General features: G+C 38.5%; 1 protein-coding gene across 1 annotated transcript in view; it reads right to left on the minus strand.

Moving 5' to 3' along the window:
- Positions 1–24,408, minus strand: part of PRKN (parkin RBR E3 ubiquitin protein ligase) — a 491,539-nt gene that overhangs the window by 122,179 nt on the left and 344,952 nt on the right. Inside the window, exon 7 of the mRNA XM_031049876.2 lies at positions 13,732–13,793. Within this exon, the coding sequence (XP_030905736.2) occupies positions 13,732–13,793 (62 nt within the window). The remainder of the gene's footprint in view (positions 1–13,731; positions 13,794–24,408) is intronic.

The raw sequence follows: 24,408 nt of genomic DNA on the forward strand, positions 1-24,408 counted from the left end.
TCTTCAATCTGCAGCCCTCCCCAAAGAAATCCCACAAGGAAAACTCAAGGACCAAACATTAGGACCAAAACCTCATACACAAAGCATACAAAGAAGCATTTTAAATGACAACACAGGGGCTCCACTGCACGTTTTCTGGGTACATTTGAAATTTTTCTGCAAATAGTGCCATAACGTGTCTTGTTACACTGTCTTTTTAAAAACAGTATATGACATCTTAAACCATTATAATATAGAGACACAAAAGTGTTCAATCACAGGAAGAAATAATTAACAAACTGAAGGTATCTGCCTTAGTCAATTTACAAAAAATCCAAATAAAAGGAGGACAAAATCTAAAAGGAGAGAAAGCCTTCAATATACCACTCAGTGTGCGAACAACAGAAATCCTGAATTAAGGATCTCAGATCTGGAAAATAACAGTATTTTCAGAAAGGTAGGAGAAATGCAGAATCTCCTAGAATCCGGGGGCTCAACAAGTCAACTGGTGTCTTCCTATGTTATTGTTATGCTTGAACATAGAGTAATGGCATAAATATTTAATGTTGGACTCTATTCAGCAAAGTTTGTAATCCTTGCACTATATACATGTGAGTGCTCCGAGTAGTTCTGCTCACCTTGAACAGAAATACGGGTAACCACAGCTGCAAAATTCCCCGCTGACCTAATTTTTCTTCAGGGCAGACACTGGACCTGAAGGTGAGGATGGTGACTGTCTTACTCTGTTAAGAGGGAACACTGTGCTGGATGTGGGATTGTTAGCAGCTTCTCATTACAGCAGCAAACACCAGTGACACTGTAGCTGAGATTGTCAGCATTTCCATTATAAACTCTCAGTAGAAAAAAAGGATATGCTTTCCAGTCATTAACACATCAAAAAAGGACATGTAGAGCTTCCTCCCATTTGGTCTCCTTTTCATGGTTTTAATACACAAAAATGTAAGATAGATAATCTGGGAATCAATCTGTCTTGTTAAAGAAAGTTACAGAAAGGAAATATCCAGTCTATCTAATGGCAAACTGGACAAAGCCATTATATTCTGTCCAAAAATTTGCCATTTTATACTGGTTCAGGACAGGACTTATATCAAATCAGTAGAGCATTGTCATCAGTGTTTTTCACACTATAAAATCCCCCTAAGATGATCTAATTTCAACACACGAAAAATCGTACTGAATGTGTTTGCACATTTTGACATCTAGTTACCAGCGTGTTTTCTACCTTCAAAGTACAGATACATTTATAAGGTGTCATTTTCCAATTTCTTTTTCCTTGTGCCTGTACACCAGCTCACTTAAAGCCCAGCAACCAACTACACCATGTAGTATCAGAATACACATACATTTGTTGCCATAACACAGTCATACATAACATACATGGATTTATATTCTTTATTTAGTGTCCTGAAACAAAATGACTCACTTTACATTAACAGTGCATTTTTAAAAGGCTTGTAAAGGACCAGATCACTTATTAATTAATTATTAAATAACTATTTGCATATAGTGACAGATTATGTCTATTAGAGGCATTTTTTTTTTCCTATATATCACATCTATACATATCACAAGATGGATGCAATCAACAGGCTTATAGCAAGTCAGTTTTCAAAAGCCCTTAAATGTCTTTGGAGCCCATGATGTATTTTTGATCACATGCCTAGATGTGATATTTAAAGATACTCAGCAGACAGCCACCACCAATCCATTTAGTTTGGATTTCTGCGGTGACAATGCCTATAGTTGTGCTGGTTGCCTGGACCTCTTTTATAATTAACAGGAGAGATAGGATTCAATTAATCTTTTTCTTTTAGATTTGTACGTGAGAACTGAGCACGGGAATGCCCTGTTCTACTAACAATAAAGAGAGATCAGACAATTTTTAGATACTGACACCTGAAATTAAGTGACTCCCACAACAGTTGTTTCACTTCCAGTAATCCCCATCCTAAATCACTTAGCCTAAACTATTTTGAAAACAAGGTTTAAGTACCTAAGTAGCTTGGACTGAAACACTTTACACTATTATAGCTCTTGAAAACTTAAACATCTAACCTAAATAAGTCATATAGGTTCCAAAGACATTAAATGAGAAGAAACAAGATCCCAAGAATGGAATAGGGAATTTATCCTTGCTTACATGTAATGTCTAAGATAGGTAGGATGAATCTCCTTGTAGAAGTGCTATAGTTGAAGCTAAGAAAACTAACTTATGCTAGATATCTGACACATAAAGAGCTGTCATTAAAGAGGATTCTATGAAGACTTCTGTATGTTCAAAATATTTCACAGTATTTATTAGTCAATTAATATCAACGTGCCTCCTATTTAGAGATACGCTCATCATCATCATCACAGTGTAAAATGGTTCTGCATTCTACAAGAAGCTAAAATATCCCCAATTATTTTTAGGAAAAGCTTCTTCGAAAGTTTAATATAGGGGGAACATGACTAAACTGGTATTCATGGCACCTGATTTCATTCCTGGCAGCAGCACAGACTTCCTGTGGTTTTCACATAAGGCACTTAATCTATGCTTCTCATCAGTTGCCTGCTCTTAAAGAGGGAGAATGATACTTGCTGATTTCGCTGTAGTGTTAAGAGGCAAAAGCCATTAATAGTCATGAGAACATCAAATAGTATGACAATGAGGCTCATAAAATTACACAGATAACACCAGCCATCTACTGCTGCTAGAAAGTAGCTATTGAGCAAAGCATGTCAGCAGTTTATATGCTACTGTAATAAGGACCTCAGAAATACAGGTAGATAAGTAGTTGTTGGATTCACCATAGAACCATACATTTCAACGCTTATTTTTTGGGGAAAAAAAAGACCTAAAAAATATTATTTACCCCGAATCACCAGGGCTAAGACAGCTGAAAGCATATGAACAAGATAGACAAAACATTATGATTTTTTTTTTAGTCTTGTGAACCTTCCCCTCAATTCGTGAACTGTCTCAGTCAACCCAAAGCTATACTTTTCATGGAATAAAATTCTAAGTGGAAAAAATTCACAGCTCTACTTATGGTATTTCAACCATATCATGAAGTTCTTTTGCACAATCTGCTCACAAAGACTTGTCACGGCCTTTAGAAAGTATTTTTATAAGTGATTATAAATTATAGTATGACACAGATATGGAGATTATATAACTGTAATCATTTATTCCCTGTTCCCTATTTTCCAGATGAGGATGTTTTTTCCTGAGTCTTAGAATGGCACCTACTTGGTTTTCAACCAGTGGAAATTCAATCACTTGATGTTGCAAATCAAGGGTAATATAAATGAAATAATTGGGCTGACAAAGGAATAAAACAGGTTTAACTATGGAATGCATAGTTAAGAATGCATAATTACATTGAGATTCAGATACTAAGCAAAATAGATATGCACCTGGATGCACAAAACTTGCAAAATGCTCTTTGTGAACACAGTGATTCTTTACCATATTAAATTTGCAATATGCTTTAATACCCTAGAATTGTAGAACAGTTTGAGTTGGAAGGGACCTTAAAAGATCCGTATTCCAACCTTCCCTGCCATATGCCTTGTGCTATTTTGCTTTTGCTTTTACATTTTGGGCACAGTTTTATTTTCCTTTTTCTTTTCCTCACACCTGAAGGCATCTGCTCAGTAGTAGCCTTGCAGGGAACTTCAGACAAAAGCTTAATAGTAGATGTACAGCCAAAATTTCTAATCTTTGAAAGGTAATTCAATCACTTGTTTCTTTTAACCGCATGTAATGGTCTCAAATGAAAGAAAATCTACTTTCTGGTGTCAGATTGTTTTTACTGCTTTTATAAATCAAATAACCATCTGTGTGTTTCAAAATTAGATTGTAGAGGCTATTAGTCCATAATGTAGACTAAGCACTTTATTTATACGAATTATACACACACAAAAAAACTTAGAATTAGTACTGTAATGTAATTAGGCAACTTAAAGTATAAACCCCTTAGTACTTATTGGACTAGTGTCATGGTTTCACCCCAGCTGGCAAGTACCATAGAGCTGCTTGCTCACTCCCTGCACCCCACTCTCCTGGGTGGGATGGGGAGGAGAATCGGAAGAAGATACAACCTGGTACAAACCAGACAACTAGTAAAAATATTTACAAATATGTCAACTAAAATATAGATTAAAAAGATGTGGACTGACATGGGTCTCTATGAGGGACCCTTATTTAATTTTTCCTGAGTTACTGGGCTCCTCTGCTAGCCAGAAGTAGGATAGGAAGCTGAGAACATCAGCTCTTTGTTGTTCCCGCAGAAGCTCCACAAAGGAGACCAGAAAGACAAGCACCTTCTAGAAGGCTGGAATTTGTCTGACTTTGGAGAGTCATGGAAAACTGGGTGAGGCAGTCTCAAGAAAATATTTAGGTAAGAAACCCCTGACTGGATCAATGCAACACAATTCACTGATGAAATTAAACTGGAATAGAGAGGGGGAAAGAAAGGAAAGACTGCAGTTTGCAGAATGATATGAAAGAGAGTAAAAGGTGATGAATATGAAAATAGAAGATAAAGAATACTGAGAAGAGAGGAAACTGAAGCAGGTTAAATTGGAGATCAAACTGAATATATGAGAGGCAATATGATGCAATGAAGAAAGTGGACTAAACATAGCATGTGGCTTGGCACTACATTTACAGAACATTGGAAGTTTGAGGTCTTTCAGCTGGTATCTGGGGGATCAGACTGAACAGACTGAATGTTGGAGATAAACATTCAGTTCCTTCCCTTCCTTGTGGAGCTCAAATCCATATTCCTTTCTCCCCTACAAGTAACAACCACCATGGCTCTAACTGTGCAAGGAAATATTTTCTATTGATATTGTTGCAAATTGTGCAACAGATTCAGTTAAGTAGATAATGGATCCCAGGAATTCCACTTCTCAGGTCACAGGAATAAATACATTAATATCCTATGGAAGCAGATCAAAGTCTGCAAAGTCAAACATCATTGGTCATATGAAAATGCAAGACAATATATTTTGTTGAGTAATTCCAGCTATAAAAAAAAAAAAAGTGGTGTAAAGAGGATCAGGAGTTCAATTTTAGAGGGCAAGCGATGGATTGGTGATGAACAAATCCAAAAGCTAAGACAAATGAGATAGATAGAATTCAGATATTAGACAGAAAAAGTGGGAAAAAATGAGATACATGTAGGCATCACTCACATTAAGTAGCAGCTGAAGCCAGGGGACTGAGTGGAAAAGTGCAGAGGTGTAAGGAAAGAGAGATTTGAGAATGGTAACAAAATAGGTTTGGTTTAGTAATTACAAACTGGGAAAAATATGCAGTGATTCCCCCCCACACCCATGCCCTCCCCGCTCCCCAAGTGTGAATTATTGAGAGGTGACTTTTTTCCAAGTGTAGTTACCAAAAATTCTTGACCCACAAATATTTCAGAAGCACTTTGTTGATCATATCTGACAGCTTCCTGCACTGAACTCAGCTGATTAATTAGAATTGTCACATGACATTACTTTTGCCAGAATGGGTTAATACATAGCAATTAGTTTAAGACTGATTTTAAATTAATATTCTGTAGCACATACTTGAAATCCACTTGCCACACACATCATTCCTTCAAAACCTCAATTAATGTTAAATTATTTCTGTCCACACTGTGATCTCTTAATACTAGATTTCCACATTTCCTGATGTTACAGCTCATAGCAAAGCCCACACACCTTTGAACAGCATCAGCATGTGCATCTGCAGATTTTCAAATCAGGGTATTGCTTTGCATAAGTTTTCCCCAGCTGGCAAGGAAATGTGAAAAAATAAAAAGGAGTGCCCCCATCCGGGCTTGCTCAGATTCCAGGGATACAAACACCCACAACATTTCTAAAGAAAAAATGAGCAATAATATGAGTTGCAGCAGCAGCTGATAGAAGAGATCTGTTAAAACTGATCACTCCCCTGTCAAAATATCAAGAAACTGGCCAATACATTCTGCAAAGTTGTCAGTGCACAAGATATAGCAAAGAAGCGCAGCTATACATTACTTAGCAGCTTCTTTTCCTGCCACTAGCATGTCATCTGCTTTATCCGCGCTGTGACCTGTTGGGGGCACTCAGGTATAGCAGCAGATTGCTTGCTATTGCGTTGTTTTCCCTTCCAGCCTTCAGATGTATCTGCTATTTTATTCATGATTCACAATATTCCATTTAAACAATTAAACAAGATTTTTTTTATCACTTTGGGGAGAAGACTGAAATTTCTCAGAGAGTCATTAGGGAGACTCCATAACAGTTCACTGCGCGTCATCTTACTATATTGGTATACTGTAGCGTTTAGGTCTGAATTAAAGTGTTTTCTCTGCTGTTTCTGGCACTGGCTTGTTGACTCACTTGCCTTCCCCTGTATTTGGCCAGAGCCCATATCTAGTGCATCTTGAACGTATTTTTGTAAGCAGCTTATACTATCAACACTTGTAGAACCATTTGCATTTACTTGCAGAGACAGCCAGCCTCAGAGGGCAAATGGCTACTGCAGTTTCTTATATTTTACTATTTTTCAGTGGCTCCTCAATTAATAAATCTTTTATCCCAATCCTGAGTGTATCTCAGGAGCCTATGAAGTGAAACAGTTAGCCAGCAGGTTGAACTGCATCCATTATTATGCTAGGGGAAATGATAGATTATAAACAGTGAGATCAAATTGCAAGAAAAAAAAGATCAACAGAGCTAAGGACAATTAGAAAGCTTCAGGTTTTATCCTTCCTGGGGCTGTATGCCCAGGAGACTCTCTTTGCCTTGTATAGACCTTTGTGGACTGGGAATGTCTGTGAAAAGGATGTCCAAACCAAACCTGCCAAAACTGCTTTTGGAGAGTTTTCTAGGTCAGAGTCTCTGGCACTTCCTCAAAGCATCAAGTATCAAGTAGGGTAGCAATCTATTGATATATGTATTTGTGTTGCGTATTAACTCTGGAAACTGGTCTTATGTGGTAAATCAGGTATCCAAAATGCATATCATATACCAGGGAAGGTTATACCCTTCTATTTCACCATGCAGACTATGACCACCTCTTTCTATAAGGTCTAAAAACAATTCCATCTTTAAAAACCCTCTTATTGCCACCAACTAAACCTTAAAAGACAGACTTTTCAGCTGGAATGAACTTCCAATAATGTACATTCCTGAGGGAACAGAAGACACAGGAGGTTTACATGTCCAGCAAACTACCAAAAAAGTTTGACTATTTGGACAACTGTGTCAATTTTTCGGACAACTGTGGTGAATTGCTGAGGTGAGTACCTCGAGAGAAGATGACTTCAACACCGGAGTGGGGGGAAGCTCAGCATCCAGGAGCCTCACCTCAGAGCGACAAGAGCCACCGAAGGAGCCTCAAGTCCTCGACTTACGCAGGAGCCAGTAGCTCAGCTCATGCGAGCAGGGACTCACAGGGGACGGAGCCATGAGGGAAAGCACCAGCCCCGACTGAGTCCCCCCCGAGGGAGTGTGGTGAACGTCCCATTCAACAAACAACAGCGAGGGTCAAGGCAGTTCGTGCGGGCAGGCGAGTGGGATGGTGAGCACTCGCTGTATGACCAGGGTCCGGTCTGGGAGCTCTGCCCCAGCTGCCCCAGTGGTGGCCAGCGTAGGCACCCAGACAGAGCCAGTAAGTGGGGAGGTTGCGGTGCAGAGCTTGGAGTGTAGAGAGTGCCTGCACTGGTCTTGTGAGGGAAAGGTGCAGAATGGGCAGGGCTGCGCTCGCTGCTCCCTGATGGAGGTCCTCCTGCAGCAGGTGGCTGAGCTACAGGATGCTGTCAGTAAGCTGCAAGATGTCAGGAAAGCTGAGAGGAAGCAGCACTGCTTGCTACAGGCCCAAACAGCACAGGGGCCTCAAGTGTCCACTGTAGCTCATGGAGGAAAGAAGAAGGCCGTTAACACAGGAAGGTGGGAAATAGTAATAAAAAAAAAATAGGAGGAAGAGGACAATTAAAAGTAAGGGGCTTCCTCCTAAATCTGCTGTACCCACCCAGAACCACTTTGCTGTCCTGCAGGGGGCTGATGAGGAAATGCACTCTCACCAGAAACAACTGGCTGGTGCACTGGTAAAGATCTCTACTGGTGCTGCCAGGAAAAAAGCAGTGGGTCATAGTGGTAGGGGACTCTACTTTGACGGGAACAGAGGCACCCATCTGTCAGCCTGACCCAGTCTCAAGGGGGGTGCATTGCCTACCAGGGGCATGGATGTTGCAGAGAGGCTGCCTGGTCTAGTAAGTCCCACTATTACCCACTTCTAGTGATCCATGTGAGCTCTAGGGATATAGATAGCAGTAGCTTGGAGAACATAAAGAAGGACTACAGAGCACTGGGAGAGGTGATTAGGGACTCTGGAGCTCAGATAGTTTTTTTCATCAATTCTCCAGGATAAAGGGGAGGACCTAAAAAAGGCTAGGTGGATCTGATAGGTTAATAAATGGTTAGAACAGTGGTGCCATAGTCATGGGTTTGGGTGTCTAGAACATGGGACTCAATTTAGTAGGCCAGGTCCACTGGAAGCTGGTGGAGCTGGTCTGACAATGAAGGGGAAGAGCGGTTGTGGTAGGAGGCTTGCCGGGCTGGTCAAGGATGCTTTAAACTAGATGTCTTGGGTGAGGGTGGCATCATTCCATCCCAACACACCCAGTCAGTTGCCAGCACCTATAATACATGCTCGGAGCAATGTAGAGATATTCCAGCCACTCCAGCCAATGAGCCAGCTTTATCTGGAGCTTGGCTCAGATGCCTCTATACAAGTGCCCATAGTATGGGGAACAAACAAGAGGAATTAGAGATGTGGGCACATCTACAGGGGTGTGATGTAATAGGCATCACAGAAACATGGTGGGATGGCTCCTATGACTGGAGTGTTGGAATGGAAGCTCTTTAGAAAAGACAGGCACTGCAGACGGGGAGGGGGAGTTGCCCTTTATGTTAGGGATAGGCTGGAGAGTATGGAACTCTGTCTGGGGACAGGTGAGCAGTCAACAGAGAGTTTGTGGGTCAGGGTTAAAGGGTGAACAGTGATGGGAGACATTATTGTGAGGATCTGTTAAAAATCGCCTGATCAAGAGGAACCTGTGGATGAAGCTCTCTGTAGACAGACTCGAAAGCACTTGTACTCATGGGGGACTTCAACCACCCTGATATCTGTTGGAGGGATGGTACAGCTGGCACAAGCAATCCCGAAGGTTCCTTGATTGTGTGCAAGACAACTTCCTTCTGCCAGTAATAAAGGAGCCGACGAGGAGAGGTGCCATGCTTGACCTCGTGCTCACCAACAGGGAAGGGCTGGTTGGAAATGTGACGCTCCAGGGCAGCCTTGGTTGCAGTGATCATGAGATGGTTGAATTTGAGGTCCTCAGGACAGTGAGAAGCGCATGCATCAAGCTCACTGCCCTGGACTGCAAGAGAGCAGACTTTGGCCTCTTCAGGAACCTGCTTAGCAAGGTTCCATGGGATATAGCCCTTGAGGGTAAGGGGGCCCAAGACTGTTGGTTGATATTCAAGGATCACCTACTACAAGCTCAGGAGTGTTGTGTCCCAACTAGAAGGAAGTGCAGCAGGAGGGCCAGGAGACATCCCTGGATAGATAAGGAGCTGCTGAGGAAACTTGGAAGGAAAAAAGAGGCTTATAAAAGGTGGAAGCAAGGACAGGTGGCCTGGGAAGAATACAGGGATGTTGTCAGGGAAGCTAGGGACCAGGTTAGGAAAGCTAAGGATAGGAAAAAAACTTATTTGGCAGGCAGATAGAAAGTCCTGAGTTGTTTGATCTTGAAAGCTGCTCAAAACCTTTCTCTTTTAAGGATATTAATAAAAAAAATATTTTTTAAGTGTTTGCAGGAAACTTATACTCGATGAAACTTAAGACTTGACGAAAATACTTGATGAACTAATTGTACTGACCAGGACTTTGTATTAGAAAAAGTTGCTTGACTTATTGAATAATTTTACTGGAATTTGTTTGATAAAGGTAAAGAATGATGGAAAAAATTGATGAAGCAGACCTCTCTAAGGCATTTGTCATGATGCCACCTGGCATTTTGATTAAATATCTAGAATGGTACAAAATTATCATGCCATAAATGAAGAGAGTGAAAACTTATCTATCTGGCATGTTTAAAATATAATTGTAGATGGGCAATCAGTATTAAGCAGGTGTGTTCCCAAAAAGGTCCATAAATTTTTGATTCTTGGCCTTATGCCACCTAAAGTTTTTATCATTGACTTGGAAGAAAACTAAGAACATAGAACATCATAAAGAACATAGAACATTATAAAGCCTGCAACAATTTGATAAGAGGAAGTAACGAACATATACCTTGGATGGTTAAGTTCATGCTACAGAGATACCTGAACTGTTTTTCAGAGTTGTTTAAGCAAACAACTTTTCAGCCCAGTCACATGTAAAGTTATTTTTCTAGGACACAATCTATTACCCATCATTACAGAACAGGATTTCTAGCTGGGAAGCAGTGTGATGGACTGTGAGCCGAATCTGAGCTGTGTCCATCCACATCCAAAAGCACTAAGGCACCTCTTAGATGAATAAATAGAAATCTTTAGAAGGGAAATTATATTTCTCCTGTGCAGCCACTGGTTTATCCAGAATCCAAAACTTCCAGTGGGAATATCCACTTCAAACTGCAAGGTTCCTTTATTCTGTCTGACACAGATTTAGCTGAAAGCTGACAAACAGCCTCATTTTACTGTATAAGCAATTATTTTAGTTCTGTTTCAGGGCTATAGTGGCTTTTTCTGAGTTGCATTCATAGACTGAAGTAATTTTTTATTATGATGATCACCTATTGCCTTGTGACAGGACAAAGGGAATTGGAAATGTAAAGGATCTGAACACTGAGGAACAGGAGATATGCAATGTAGGGAGTGTACTGGTAGGGTAGTGGAAAGAAAAGAGGCTGGGAATTTTTCATCTTTCACTATGGAGAGTTATAATAGGATCTAATGTCTGCAGTGACTTGTAAACAAAGAATTGATGTTTTCCTAGGCAATATATTCCAGTTTAAACAAGAATTAATCCAAGAAAGTAATGTAATGTGAATTCTAAAGGAGATCAGAACAGATTATCACAATAGTCCATTCTGCTTTTATAATCTGGCCTTAAACACATAAGCATTTTAAAAATAAATCAAGATTGGACATGAAGCAGTACATGACCCTATTATTCTTTGACTGTTGCTTGGGGTGGAAGGTATATTTGTTGGTTGATAATACCAAAACTGTAAGCAGTCTGAATAAAATATTGCTATAATTATGATTTTTTTCCCATCTAGTATGCATGAAAACAGAAAATGCTTTATATCTTTTTAAAAAGCAAATATGTAACTAAATAAAAGGAAAAAATAGCCATGTGAATAAAGACTTTACCTGAAATTACTTTCTTTCTTCATTTAGATGTATTTGAATTTTATTTTATTTTTTATCTAGGTTTTGCACCAACTTCTGCCTGTCAGAATGTGCATTATCTTCAAGCAAGATATGGTCATCAATGGACTCAAGACAACAATGTATTTGTAGGGAGAGAATATAATTGTAATATTCTTTATACTTGTATGGGCATATAGAATAAATAAAGCATCATGGCAATGTTCACTACTTGCAAAGACGTTAATGATAATCATTGTATGCAAACAGCCTGTTAGTGTAGCCAGTTTCTGAGAAAGGCAACTGTTTACAGGTCAGACCCATTCTGCAAACAACTTTCCATCTGCACATTTTTATGCTCCCAACGCATGCTGACAAAAATTTTTCATCTCTTTAGGTGTATTCAATAAAAAGAGGAGTAATTTCATCATGAAAGTCTGAAAAAATACCAAAAATATTCCAAGTGGCAAAAATACTGTATTTATTTGATTAGCGAGGCTTTCCTTATCAAACTCCTAACTTCAAGACTTCTCTTATTATTGGGCAGAAATTAATTATCTTTTCTCCTGTGGTTCTTCATGGCTTACATCATCCCACTTCTGAAGTTTGTGTAACCATATAATTTAATGCTCTCTTAGTGCAAAGAAAGCATTAAAATTAAATAAAAAACCTTAAATCTGACATTTTGTAATGTCTGAATTCTTCATTTGCACTCTGAACTCTTTTAGCCTTATTTTTTTTTATATCTATCAGTTTCTTTTCTAAAAAGCAAACAGGAAAAATAAAAAGTCCATCAATTAAATTATACTGTTCTGTCAGTGGTCATTAGCAAGTCTGAGGTCTACAACCCCATCCTCAGAGCTCCTCTGAGCTATCAAGGTCTGCCTGGTTCAGCCATCCCACTTGTACTCAGTCTCTTGGTTTAGCTGTTCCTTACTTTCTCTTCAAGTGTCTCCCTTTGTCCCACTCTTCCTACTCTGCATAGCTTCACCTCCTTGTGCAGCTCATTAAGTACAGATCTTCCTTTATTTACCAGTCTCTTCAGCAAGTTTGCATAATTCATTATTCTCTTTCAGCCCTTCATCCTTTCAGCCCTTCATCCCAGCTTCTTGCCTGCTTTCTCCTCCTACCCTCTTTCACCAGGCAGAAACATGTCTCCAGTGTCCCCCAGATTCATCCCACCCTGCCCTCCATTTGTCATCTGGCTCTAATTGGTCTATTGCCCCATCAGTCCTGGTCATAATTTCTTTTATTACCTCTTCCTAAATCCTCAGTCTCACCAGATTCCTGCTTCCAGTGTCTCCTTTGTCCTAGTCTGTTTTCTGTCTTTTTCCATTCCTGTCAGACAAACCCTCCCACACTCCTCATCATGCTGCCTTCTTGCTGAGTAAAAGCTGAGTCCCTGAGGAATTTGGCTTTTGACTTTCTGTAACAACTGAAGTGGGGGCTGGTGGGGGAAAACTGGAAGTCTAGAAAACGTACCAGCATCCTCAGCTGTGATAAAAAAAAAAAAGGAGAGTGAAGGAAAAGAAAAGCAACAGGGTGATCTTGACAACAGAATCTGACCTAAAAACTAAGAAACAGTCGTTGAATTAACATTTCAGGAGCTGCTCCTACCTCTGTCACAGCCCTCACAAAATCTTGTCCAAGTCTCTTTGTGCCAGGTTCATTAAGAAATGCACATATTCTCATGTACAACACGTTAATGCTAAGCTTTCAGGCCCTAGTACTTGCAACTCAGAGATATTTCAGAGACAAAGACAACTTGAATTTCAGAAGCATTCAGCATTTGAAAATTCAACCTATCTCTCAAAATATGAGGCCATTACTCAGTATATCTGTATGGTGATTTCATTAGTGACAAAATAATAATTATGACTGTCTTGTGAGTATTGTAAAGTGAACTTCATTAATGCTTTCCTAAAATCCCTTTACAGAAATAGTTTTCTGAGTGCAAAGCACAGCAATAATTATGAATGAGACACTTCTAAAAGAGAAAAAAGACAACAAAAATATCATGAATAGCTGTAAGTATCAATCCTTTAGTTGGATTGTTTGCCTGTCTGCTGTTTTAGAAAGCAGTTTTTCAACTGCTGTAGTTGAAAGCTGAAAAGCTGTGGCAGATAGCAGATGTACCAATTAATAACCTGTCAAGGCTGATGGATAGAATGAAAAGGAAATCTCACATATATCTCCCATGTGTTTTTTTCCCCACATTTCAGGTCACTGGGGGTCATGAGATACACTCTACCTCCCTAGAGAGAGATGAAACTGTCTCATTAGCGTCTATCTTTCATGACATTAAGACGCTGCCTTTGAGCTGCTGAGATGCTGCTAACTCACCTGTTCTTCTCCCAGAATCCTGAAGTGATGAAGCTCTTTAATCAGGGAGTCTGGACAGCCAGCTGTTGGAAAAAAAAAACAAAAATATGCATTTTAGAGCTTCCTGTCAGTACAGTTTCAGCATAAAATACATAGATTCAGAGTGGACAGAATATACAGATTACTTTAGATAAGAAAGATTAGCCATGGTTCTGTGGGCACCAGAATGCTGAAAACCATCTATCAAATAATCCTTCTACATTTCTGAGCATGCTACCAAGAATGCTTAGAAAGGTTATATTCAGAATATTTTAGCCCTTTCCCCAAAGAACTACAAACAAAAGCAAGATGAAAAGGGCAGCACTGTCTGCCAGATACTGCCAGCCTCTCAAGTGTAAGCCAAAATGCGTTAAAAAAGGATCTCACATCAACACCTTGGAGGTGCCCAAAGCTGAATTCTAATTCACAGATCAGGTCTGGACTCATTTCTAAGCGTAATACGGGCTTTCCTTTATTTCCTGAAGGATTTCATAGGCTCCACAGATCACTTTAATTTTGGCTGTCATAAATACAACCCATTTCACAAACATGTTGTTACCCACAGGTGTAATATACAAACCAACTATGCAGGCAGGGGAGTAATTTGCCAGAATTTTGCAAATGAGATTAAGATTTAATTACTACAGAGTCTTGCATCTGTACCAGTCAGTAAGAAAGAATATGACTTGTTAGATGCCATGCACTTTACTGAGATGTTCAGACTGTGATTACCTTCCTGGTGATGAAAGTAGCAAGGCTGCTACTCACTTTTGTATACTACTAGACTCATGTCTGGCATGGGATAAAAGTACAGACTGTGAAAGCAATCTGTGCTTTATTCTTCTTGCCATAAATTGAAGCATCTGCTTGTGAATAGATAAAATTCCTTAAAAGGAATAAAGAGCATAGCTCTCCCCAGAATATGGGAGGAACTATGATTTTTATCAACTTCCTTTCCTGCTGATGAAGCTACAAATAGTTACTTCTCACTCTAAATGACTGCCATTAAAAGGATGGCAATTAATTTGGAGGCAGTTGTCAGGAAATCTCCATCAGCACTGTGGCTTCACTCAAAGCCAATGAGGCATGGCCTACACTTATGACTTCTATTGGCATAGCTGTCTCTTCACATAGGATACAAAGAGAATAGCCTTTATACTTGCAAGCAGCATAACTAAAAAGGGCAAAACCCCTAGTATAGACACAATTGTCAGAGAATCGTAGAATCACAGAATGGTTTGGGTTGGAAGGGACCTTAAAGCTCATATAGTACCAAAGCACCTTGCACTAGACCAGGTTTCTCAAAGCCCCATCCAACCTGGCTTTGAACATTTCCTAGGATGATGCAGCCACAGTTTCCCTGAGCACCCTGTTCCAGTGACTCACCACCCTCATAGCTAAGAACTTCTTAACATCTAATCTAATACTCCCCTCTTTCAGTTTAAAATCATTACCCTTTACCCTTTCACTGCATGCTCTTGTGAGAAGTCCATCTCCAGCTTTCTCCTAGGCCCTCTTTAGGTACTGGAAGGCTGCTCTGAGTTCTACCAAGACAAATCTTCTACTAGTATAACTTCAGCTACTTAGAGAATTGATTGAAATTATATTTAGATCACCTTATTGCTGGTAAATGCTTTATCTCTATTCAGAGGAGGTATGAGTGGAGAATGAACCATCAACACAACTTCATGTTACGCAGCTATGCAGAATTTTTCTGTCAATTTTCACTGGGATTTACATCTTCATCTTCCAGCTCATCCGAACCCTGAATATATCTCTGCCTCACTAACTTCTTGACCTGATTTGTAGCCCAGAACTGTTGACTTCTCTGTGTTTCAGATTATAACTCACTGCATAAAGCATAGGCCCTCCCTCCTAACCTCAAGCCCTTATGTAATTAATAAATTACATATAATTTTCTCTGAAAGTATCTTCATTGACTGTACACTGCTATAGGTATTTCTATGTGTAGATGATAATTATGAGTTCATGTAACACTGCGTTAATCTTTTCTGGATATTAGCTTTGTTAACACCAACTACACATTGTTTTCTGCTTTTCTCTGCTTTTTCCAGTCTTTACAGCTTATTCTTCAACCAATCATTTCTTTCTTCCCTCTTATCCTTTACAATTTATTATTCACTATATCCCTTAAGGTGGGAATGTTTCCTTTTTCTTGCCTTTTTGTTTTACCATTCTCCTTGAAATCCTATTTCCTGAATGCCTGTTTCTCCCAGAAATCCATCCCATTCTGCTCTCATGCATAATTTATATAATCTCTCTTATGTGAACTGCCTATATGCATTCTCTCTTTCTTCCACACTCTGGAACCAAGGATCATTGTGAAAAAGTGTGAAGATATATATAGACATCTCTATATAAACATGTATATGTTTATTTGATGTATACTAGTTGTTCATTACTGCATCCTCTTCCCAATACAGTATTTTGTATAGTCTATTTTTCAAATACTTGGCAATCTAGTTTTCAATCTTTAATAGTCCAGACCTTCACTGGATCTTGAAAGCTGATTATACAAGGGATCCTGAAATTACTACGAAGGAGAAAACAATGCTTAAAAAACATGACACTGTTGGCGTGATGCTTTCCAGCAAGAATAAGTTCAGAAATGTCAAATGTGTGTAATGTTGGATTACACTGGCACACATAAAGAGTCTGCTGTCTGTAACAAGTCGTTTCAGATCTTCACATTGCAGAAGCAATAATTTGAGGAAACAATGGAAATTATTGTCGTCAAGCAATAATTTGAGGGGAAAAAAAAGGAAATAAAGAAGAAACATGGAAAACAAAAAAGGAACTAAGATGGGAATATTTTCTTTTCTTTTTGGATATTCATGGATTTATTTCTGATATTTCCTATTTCTACTTTAATTTCTTCTGTTTTGTAAGTAGAACTTTGTAAAACATGCTCTAATGCTTTGACGCGTTTTTACCAACTATTTGGGAGTCTTGGATGATGTTGAATTCTTGCATTGTCACTAGAGCATTAAGAACTATTTGTTATCTCATCCACAAAACTACCCATATATGTATCTCAATATTCATGCATATGTAAGCACATGTGATGACTTGAAAATTATTACAAGTTAAGCACCAAACTCCAGTGGCTGTGCATAGCAAAGGTTAAAAGAAAAATGCATTTTCTAAGTCTCCGATGTGCAGATAACACATGCCACATGATATAAATAATCTGCACTTTGCAGATTTCTGCTATTTTGTGTAGAATGTTTTAAGGATTAGGTTTTATGCCCTCTGTAGTACAGAAACCCTTATAATCAATGGTCTCAGCAATCACTGAAACTTTCCATTCCCTTCTTCTCAATTATTACTTGAAAAAGTACATGTATACTTAAAATATCCACAGACATAAACCGAACCATAGGAATATTAAACAAATCGATCAATGACAACTACACATAGGAGTGTTAAAAGGAAAATATGTAAAATCATGAATAATTGTCTTTAATCAGAAGCCAAAACTTATGATTGAGGACATCTGCAGATTGATAAAAAGGCAACTAAACTGTTTATTAGGTCCTTCTTTCAAGTCACATTCAAACCTATGTGTTTCATATGTTCTTGCTATAACGACTGTTAGAAGTTTTCGCTAACTGTGAAGGCAGAGCAAGATTTAAAAAGTATAAAATTGATGCAAATATTTAGTATATTTATACCATTTTTTACTCTGACATATAGCTATTGTCCTCAAAGCAATAAAACCCATAAAACTAATATGATGTCTTATGAGCCTAAGTAGGAACTTAAATTATGAAGGGATGATACCCAGTTCATGGCATCAGCAGCTTTATAAACTCATCACAAGTAATTTCTTTGCTTACTATCTAAGCATTTATTACTTAAATTCAATTTAAGCATACTGTTTGCTTCTAAATGTTCCATCATACCCCAGATTACTTGAATAATTTTGTTATTGCTAAATTCTCATATTGCTTTATTATTTAACTCCAAATGCTGCACTTATGAATAAAAGGTACATTCAAAGTTACAGAAATTTTCAACTGTAAATTTACACTTTACATTGTGGTATTCTCATCATAAACCTATAAAGATATTTTTAACCTGTTCATATATGTATCTCTAATAGAAGAATAAAGAAGCAAAATTTAGGAAGGACAGTTTAATGTCTCCTAATATCATAAATCCCCTGACTTCAACTGGTCTGAACACACATTTTCAGCTTCACTTGTAATTAAACTATGATTCTAACTACTACCAATTTAATTACCTGAGTCTTCACATATTTTTTCTCAGACAGAATTAGCTTCTGGTTTTGTTTTTGCTCAAAATTATCACTTTGCATTACTTACATTCTCCAGTGAAAAGGCAAAGGAAAAATTAACCCCTTAATAGTGCATAAACTGGCAAAATGAAACAAAAAAATTACTGCTGTCACAAACAGAGCCAACTGAGAACCAGGGGAAGTGCCAGGGCACTGATGACATCACCAGCCCTGACTGTCCCTGCCCGGCTACTCTGGGATCCCCACAGCTCAAGACCCCATGTTAGCACCTTGGGCCATCAGCCCCAGTGATGCTGTAGCAGGGCTGGTCTCCATCTCCCTACAGCCCTGGCCAGCCCAGCTATGGGCCTTGTTGAGCCACGTCCATCTGCAGTCTGACATTCAGGCTTGGCCTCAGCTCATCCCCATCCCCAGGTAGGTGCCCAATGCCCACAGCTAGAGCAGACCTGGTTCCCCCAGATGCCTGTTCCTGGCTGGTGATGGGAAGGTCCCTGGCCAAATTTTAGCCTCTGACAATCATAGAAAAATTATACAATGTCTTCACTGACTGTAGTTACAAGTACTTATATGTCTGCTGTAGGACCGTGTGCTACATCTTCTACCATCATTTGTGGCATTACTTCCTACTTTGCATTTAAATTTAATCTTTCTGTCTAAATTGTATGATTAGGTGAGATTCAATTCACTGAATTTAAGCATCAAAATATTGGCTTTATAATATATTCACTACAGGCTTCCTTTTTAGCCAATAGAAGGAAATACACACCTTCACAGGGTAATTTCCATCATCTAAGACAGGCCCAACAAAGGTATCCCACTATCTCCATTAATTTAGGAATGTAAGGTGATTAGGTAATGTTTACATAAGTAATATTTAGGCTTTTAAATTTACATAATCTTAATTTCACCCAACAACTACAATCCCAATAATTTCTGCACATGCAGGTTGCCCAAAGAAATGGTACATGCTCCATCACTGCCAGTGTTCAAAGCCAGGTTGGACAGAGCCTTGGATGACAAGTTCTAATACAAGGCATCCCTGCCCATGGCAGGAGGGTTGGAAATAGATGATTTTAAGGTCCTTTTCAACCCTAAACATTCTATGATTCTGTGCTTAACTTTGAGCTTGTATTTTTTCCGATCATATTTAGGTCTGTTCAAACTGAGCATTTACACTGTGAACACAGAGTAACTTCCATTTCTCTCACTTAAAATCTGTGTCTGCATCAACACTTGGTAATTCTGAAAAGTACATATTCTTATGTGAGCTGTGAACAAAACCATGTACAAATATTTATCAGTGTCCTTCAAAGTATATCTTTCCACAGTGCTAATTGTTAAACCAAGCTTGTGACTGAAAAATGTTTCAAATACCTGAGAATAGCTACTTCAGCCTTAGAAAATAAATGGATGTGTGTCCTTTTTTAACTGATTGCTCCTTGTAGAATCATACTTGACTTGACTACAGTTATGAAAAATACTCCATATTACAAAAAAAATAAATAAAATTCTAAAAGTTTGGAAATGCAGTACTCTAATGGCAACACTTGCAATACAGCAACAATTACAGATACACATATATATATGCAAAAAGTGTACCCTGGTCTGCTGCCCATGCACAGCAAGGAATGCTAGCAAGGGAAGACTGCAGCTCAGAGGTGCTTGTTATATCAGGTGTCCATCCAGAGCACAGAAAACCACCAGCTACGGTGGGACACAGCAGCTGGGACTCCGTATGCAAGGTACAAGTGGTCAGCACAGCCAAGCCCAGATAACTCTGTTGGGCAAGTAGGAATGACAGGAAGAGCACAGCCCTGCACTCTGTGTGATAACAAAAGGAATGGTAATGGGGAACAATAAGATGGAGTCAGGCTAGACCTTCACAAAAAACAGGTTTGAAATCCCATCATTAGTGTGCATGGTTTGTTATGTCATTTCTCCAGTTTCTTCCAACCTGGTATACTAATTGGAATACTGGTGTAAAAAATACACCTTTCTGCTGTCTGTCTCCTCCAGTGAAAAGCAATCCTGTACTGCTGACAGTGCAGTCACTCTTACAGGAACTGACAATGATTTCAAAGTATGAAGTGACATCACTGTACTTGTGTTAATTAAATGTCTTGATGTTTCAAGTGACCTTTTCTCATTTTCATGTTATGTGAACATGAACAAAGACAAAACTAAGGAGAGTGTCTGGAATACATAAATATTTTTTAAAAAGAGAAATAGATAATGAAGAATGTGAAGTATTTAATTTACAGAATCTAAACACATAAACCTATCTTTGGAATACTGCCTGTGCTTGTGCATTGTGAAAGATACAGAAATGTTTTCTCACAGATCCCACAGAAGGGTATTATCATAACCATTTTCACCTTTTTTCACAGTCTTCATGAGTACCTTGGTTTAAGCCCAGGCCATAAATCAGAACCACACAGTCTACTCCCCCGCCACTTTCTTCCCTCCACTGCCGGAGAGATGGGAAGGGGAATTGAAAGAATGTAACTCTCACGGGTTGAGATAAGAACAGTCCAATAACTAAGGTATAACGCAAACCACTACTGCTACCGCCAATAATAATAATGATAAGGGAAACAATAAGGGAAGAGAATACAATACCATCCACCAATCAATAATACCCAGCCTGACCAAACAGTGGTCTAGCCCTTTGGGGCAACTGCCCCCAGTTTATATAGTGGGCATGACATGCTGTGGTATGGAATACCTCTTTGGTTAGTTTGGATCAAGTGTCCTATCTCTGCTTCCTCCCGGCTTCCCCTCCTCCCTGGCAGAGCATGAGACTCACAAAGTCCTTAGTCAGAGTAAACATTACTGCGCAGCAACTAAAAACATCATTGTTATCAGCGCTGTTTCCCAGGCAGAAAGTCAAAATCACAGCACTGCACCAGCTACTAAGAAGGAGAAAAAATGACTGCTACTGCTGAACTCATGAGAACGAGCAATACTTATGTAAACAGTAAATTATTGAGGTTTGTTGTTTTGTTTTTTTTTCTGTTGCTACCCAGATAATTTTCTACTGCAACCAAACTTAAAGCTTCATTTATAGATGTACACTGTGCCTACAAGATATCTTCCCTTGTATAAGATTCACGTTTTAAAGAAAGAAAGGTGATAAAGCTGTTCTGAGGATAATTTGTCACCTCAAATCCCAAGCCTTATATCAGTAGATCTTAAAATTCAGAGGATTCATGTGGGTACACAACTTTACCTGGAAGATTGAGATCAATTATTGCTAACCAAGCTTAATCATAAAATTACACATCAGAGTCAAAACCCTCTCATAAAATCAGCTTGCAATCACTAGGTTTACCTATTGATTTATTAGTAACGAAAGTCCTTATTTACCTTCTGAATTCTCAAAGTTGATCATGCATTTAAGCCACATTTGCAAACTGAAATTCTCTGACCACTAACTCATGCTTGCCCTTCCACACATATTTTAATGATCTATTGTAACTGGGGTAGGTTCAGTCACGAAATATCTTTCTACGAAGAAAGAAAACCAAACGACTTTTTGTTCAGCAGATGCACAGTGCTTATTCTCTTGCCTTACCTATAGGTATCAGAACTTTTCTCAGCAAGTTTAATATGTCTTAGCTGTTATTTTGAAGCAGTAGATGAAGCATTCAGCCTGTTGGACACAGTAAAACATCTGATGATTTTTTTTGTAAATATATTGTTGACTGCAGTCAGCAGTATATTTACAAACTGGGAGACAACCCTTCAGTACTCAAATATCTTGCACTGGCTGCCTTTCAATTGCTGTAAGGAATAACATATCCAGTAAAAGCAAAAAAAAAAGTAATGTAAAATATTACTTTGGGTTCTTTACTTGTACTCATGCCATTTTGATAACATCAGTTTGCAGATGCTGTTTTTCTGTACAGTATTCTAGATAAGTAGATACAAGGTATATGCCCAGAAAGAGATATACTAAAGTGTCTCAATAATACAAAAGGAGGTCTTTTCAAAAGCAAAAAGTATCGAATTCTGGCCTTTAAGTCAGCAGGCATGTATTTAGGCTGCAAAACACATTTCTGCAGTTGGGAAATGCTAAAGCAGAGAGCATGACAAGCAGTAGTTGCATGTTATGAGCAGTTATCAGAGATGTTAGTTGCCAACCTGAATGGTTGGTTTTGTTTGTAAGCACTTAATTTCAAAATCATCTAACAGCACAAGCATTTTTGCCTTCATAAAGTACTTGTGCAAAAATTCTGCAAAGGGGCTGTGATAGAGTTGGGAAAGTATTGCATAAAGTTTGAATACTGGCAGCAGAATGAAACATTTCAGAATAGAGAAAATTCTGCTGGCCTGGCGCTTTATCCCACTGCACACAGTTCTGGCCTTCAATGTGTGTTACTCATTGCTTTTTTTGTAATGATGCTTTAAAGCCAAACGACCAGAAGTAATGAACCACGTTATTAGTAGCCACTACTTTCTACTAGGGTCTTTCTTTTAATCTTTACAATAGAAAATATCAGCAGGAACACTGACCTGCCATTTCAGTTTGCTTCCTTACTTGCTGTTTGCACATTTAAAACAATATTTAAATTAGACTTCAACAAGCACTGTTTAATCACATCAGCACTCAAACCCTGAACTGCACTAAACTGAACAATACCAGCATGCCACTGCTTGTTATTTGTTGGGTGTTTTCTGTATATGCTGCACTTCTATGTGACCAAATGTTGAAAGAGTGTCAGAAGTGGGGAAACCTTATAGAAAAAATTCACTGTTGACCAAGAGACTGAGACTTCAGGGCAACAATGGAATAGTGCAAACATATATGACTAATAGTCTGTACTACCTGGTTGCTTGATATTCAAGTTTAAATTATAGGTGTAAATTCATCCATGCAATTCTCAGTAAAGTCAGTGAATACTATGCTCACACAATAAAACAAAATCCTGTCTATCTGTAATAAGAAATTGAACTATGACCTTTACTGCTTGAATACAGCAGCTGCATGGGCAGAAATAAAGAGGAGACTCCCTTCTTTCCGTTCAAATACAGACTTTTTTTGACTTAAATTTTACAGAAACAACTTTATTTGCTTCTTAATTAATGGAAGTTTCTCCATAACATGTTACAGCATAAGTCAGAAAATCAGCAAATCTAATGCTCCTAACATAGTCAGGTGATTTTCTCATTTTTTTCTTTTAAATGAGATACAACAGGGCTGCTCTGAACTTTTGGAAGACTCAACACCTTCTGCTATGAAAATCTCATTGCAGGGATCTGGGCTGAAAGGAGCGCTTCAGTCTCAGTATGCTAGGTTTTTACCTCAATCAGCTCAATTCATGAAAGGTTTTCTCATCTTTTATTCAAAAAGTAGTTGAAATCTCTAAAGCAACTGTTCTCTTAAATTCCCACCTTCATGCTGGCATGGGCCTTTGATGATGATCAGTACCTTTGAGCTGGTAAGTGAGAGGTCAGAAGCTTTCAGCATGTGGTGGAGACTTTATAAGAGAGGAGATTGTCCTCTCAGGAAAAATCCAACTTATCCCTCAATAAAAGTCAACACATGACAAAAATAACTATAGAAGAATTTCATTTGCCAGTTACTGAAGGGCAAGTTTTTAAAAGACCATAATTTCTGAACGCCAGAATTAAGCAGGTAAAATAAAGAAAACACTTAAAGATTTCTAAGCTGAAATTAAACCGAAGTTAACACAGCCATTTTCTATCTAATGGCTTGATAACAGAAGTTTGCTGTAAACCCTAAGTGCAAAGAAACAGATTTGGGGAGTAAATACTGCTTCTTTTTCTCCTTAAAAGTTGAATGAAAGAAAAAGTCTTCCTTTAATTTTTGGGATAACAGACAGAAAGAACAGTTTCAGCAATTTATATTGCAATAAATTTCCATTTCACTCATATTTTACCAAGTGAGGTTATTACACTATGCAATGTAGATGATGTAATATAGAATAAGCCATCAAGAAAGATGTGACAGAAAACAAACACATCTTTCCATTTCTTTAATTACAAAACTGGTGTTCAAGAATATTAAAATGCTGTTTTTAAAGGTTATTTTCTGTCCACAGTACAGGAAAATCAATATGCCAAGCTAAAGAAAAATCTATCAGAGAAAACAAGATGCACACATGTAGGTCTCACTCTCTTACTCACACATACATAAGCATGCACAAAATTACTATTGGTGGAAGGAGAATGGCAAACAATATCCAGTGACCCAGAAACAGCAATGCTTTTCTTTCTACTTTTGAATTATTGTTATTTTTTTTTCCCACAGGATATGACGTCATTCTGTATAAACAGTATAGAAAAAATGCTATTCTTTTAATCTATGCAGCATTCATAAGACTTCAACATGAGCTTTTCACTGAGAGCTTAGA

This window comes from Melopsittacus undulatus, chromosome 3, assembly GCF_012275295.1.
Source record: "Melopsittacus undulatus isolate bMelUnd1 chromosome 3, bMelUnd1.mat.Z, whole genome shotgun sequence".
NCBI classification, from domain to species: domain Eukaryota; kingdom Metazoa; phylum Chordata; class Aves; order Psittaciformes; family Psittaculidae; genus Melopsittacus; species Melopsittacus undulatus.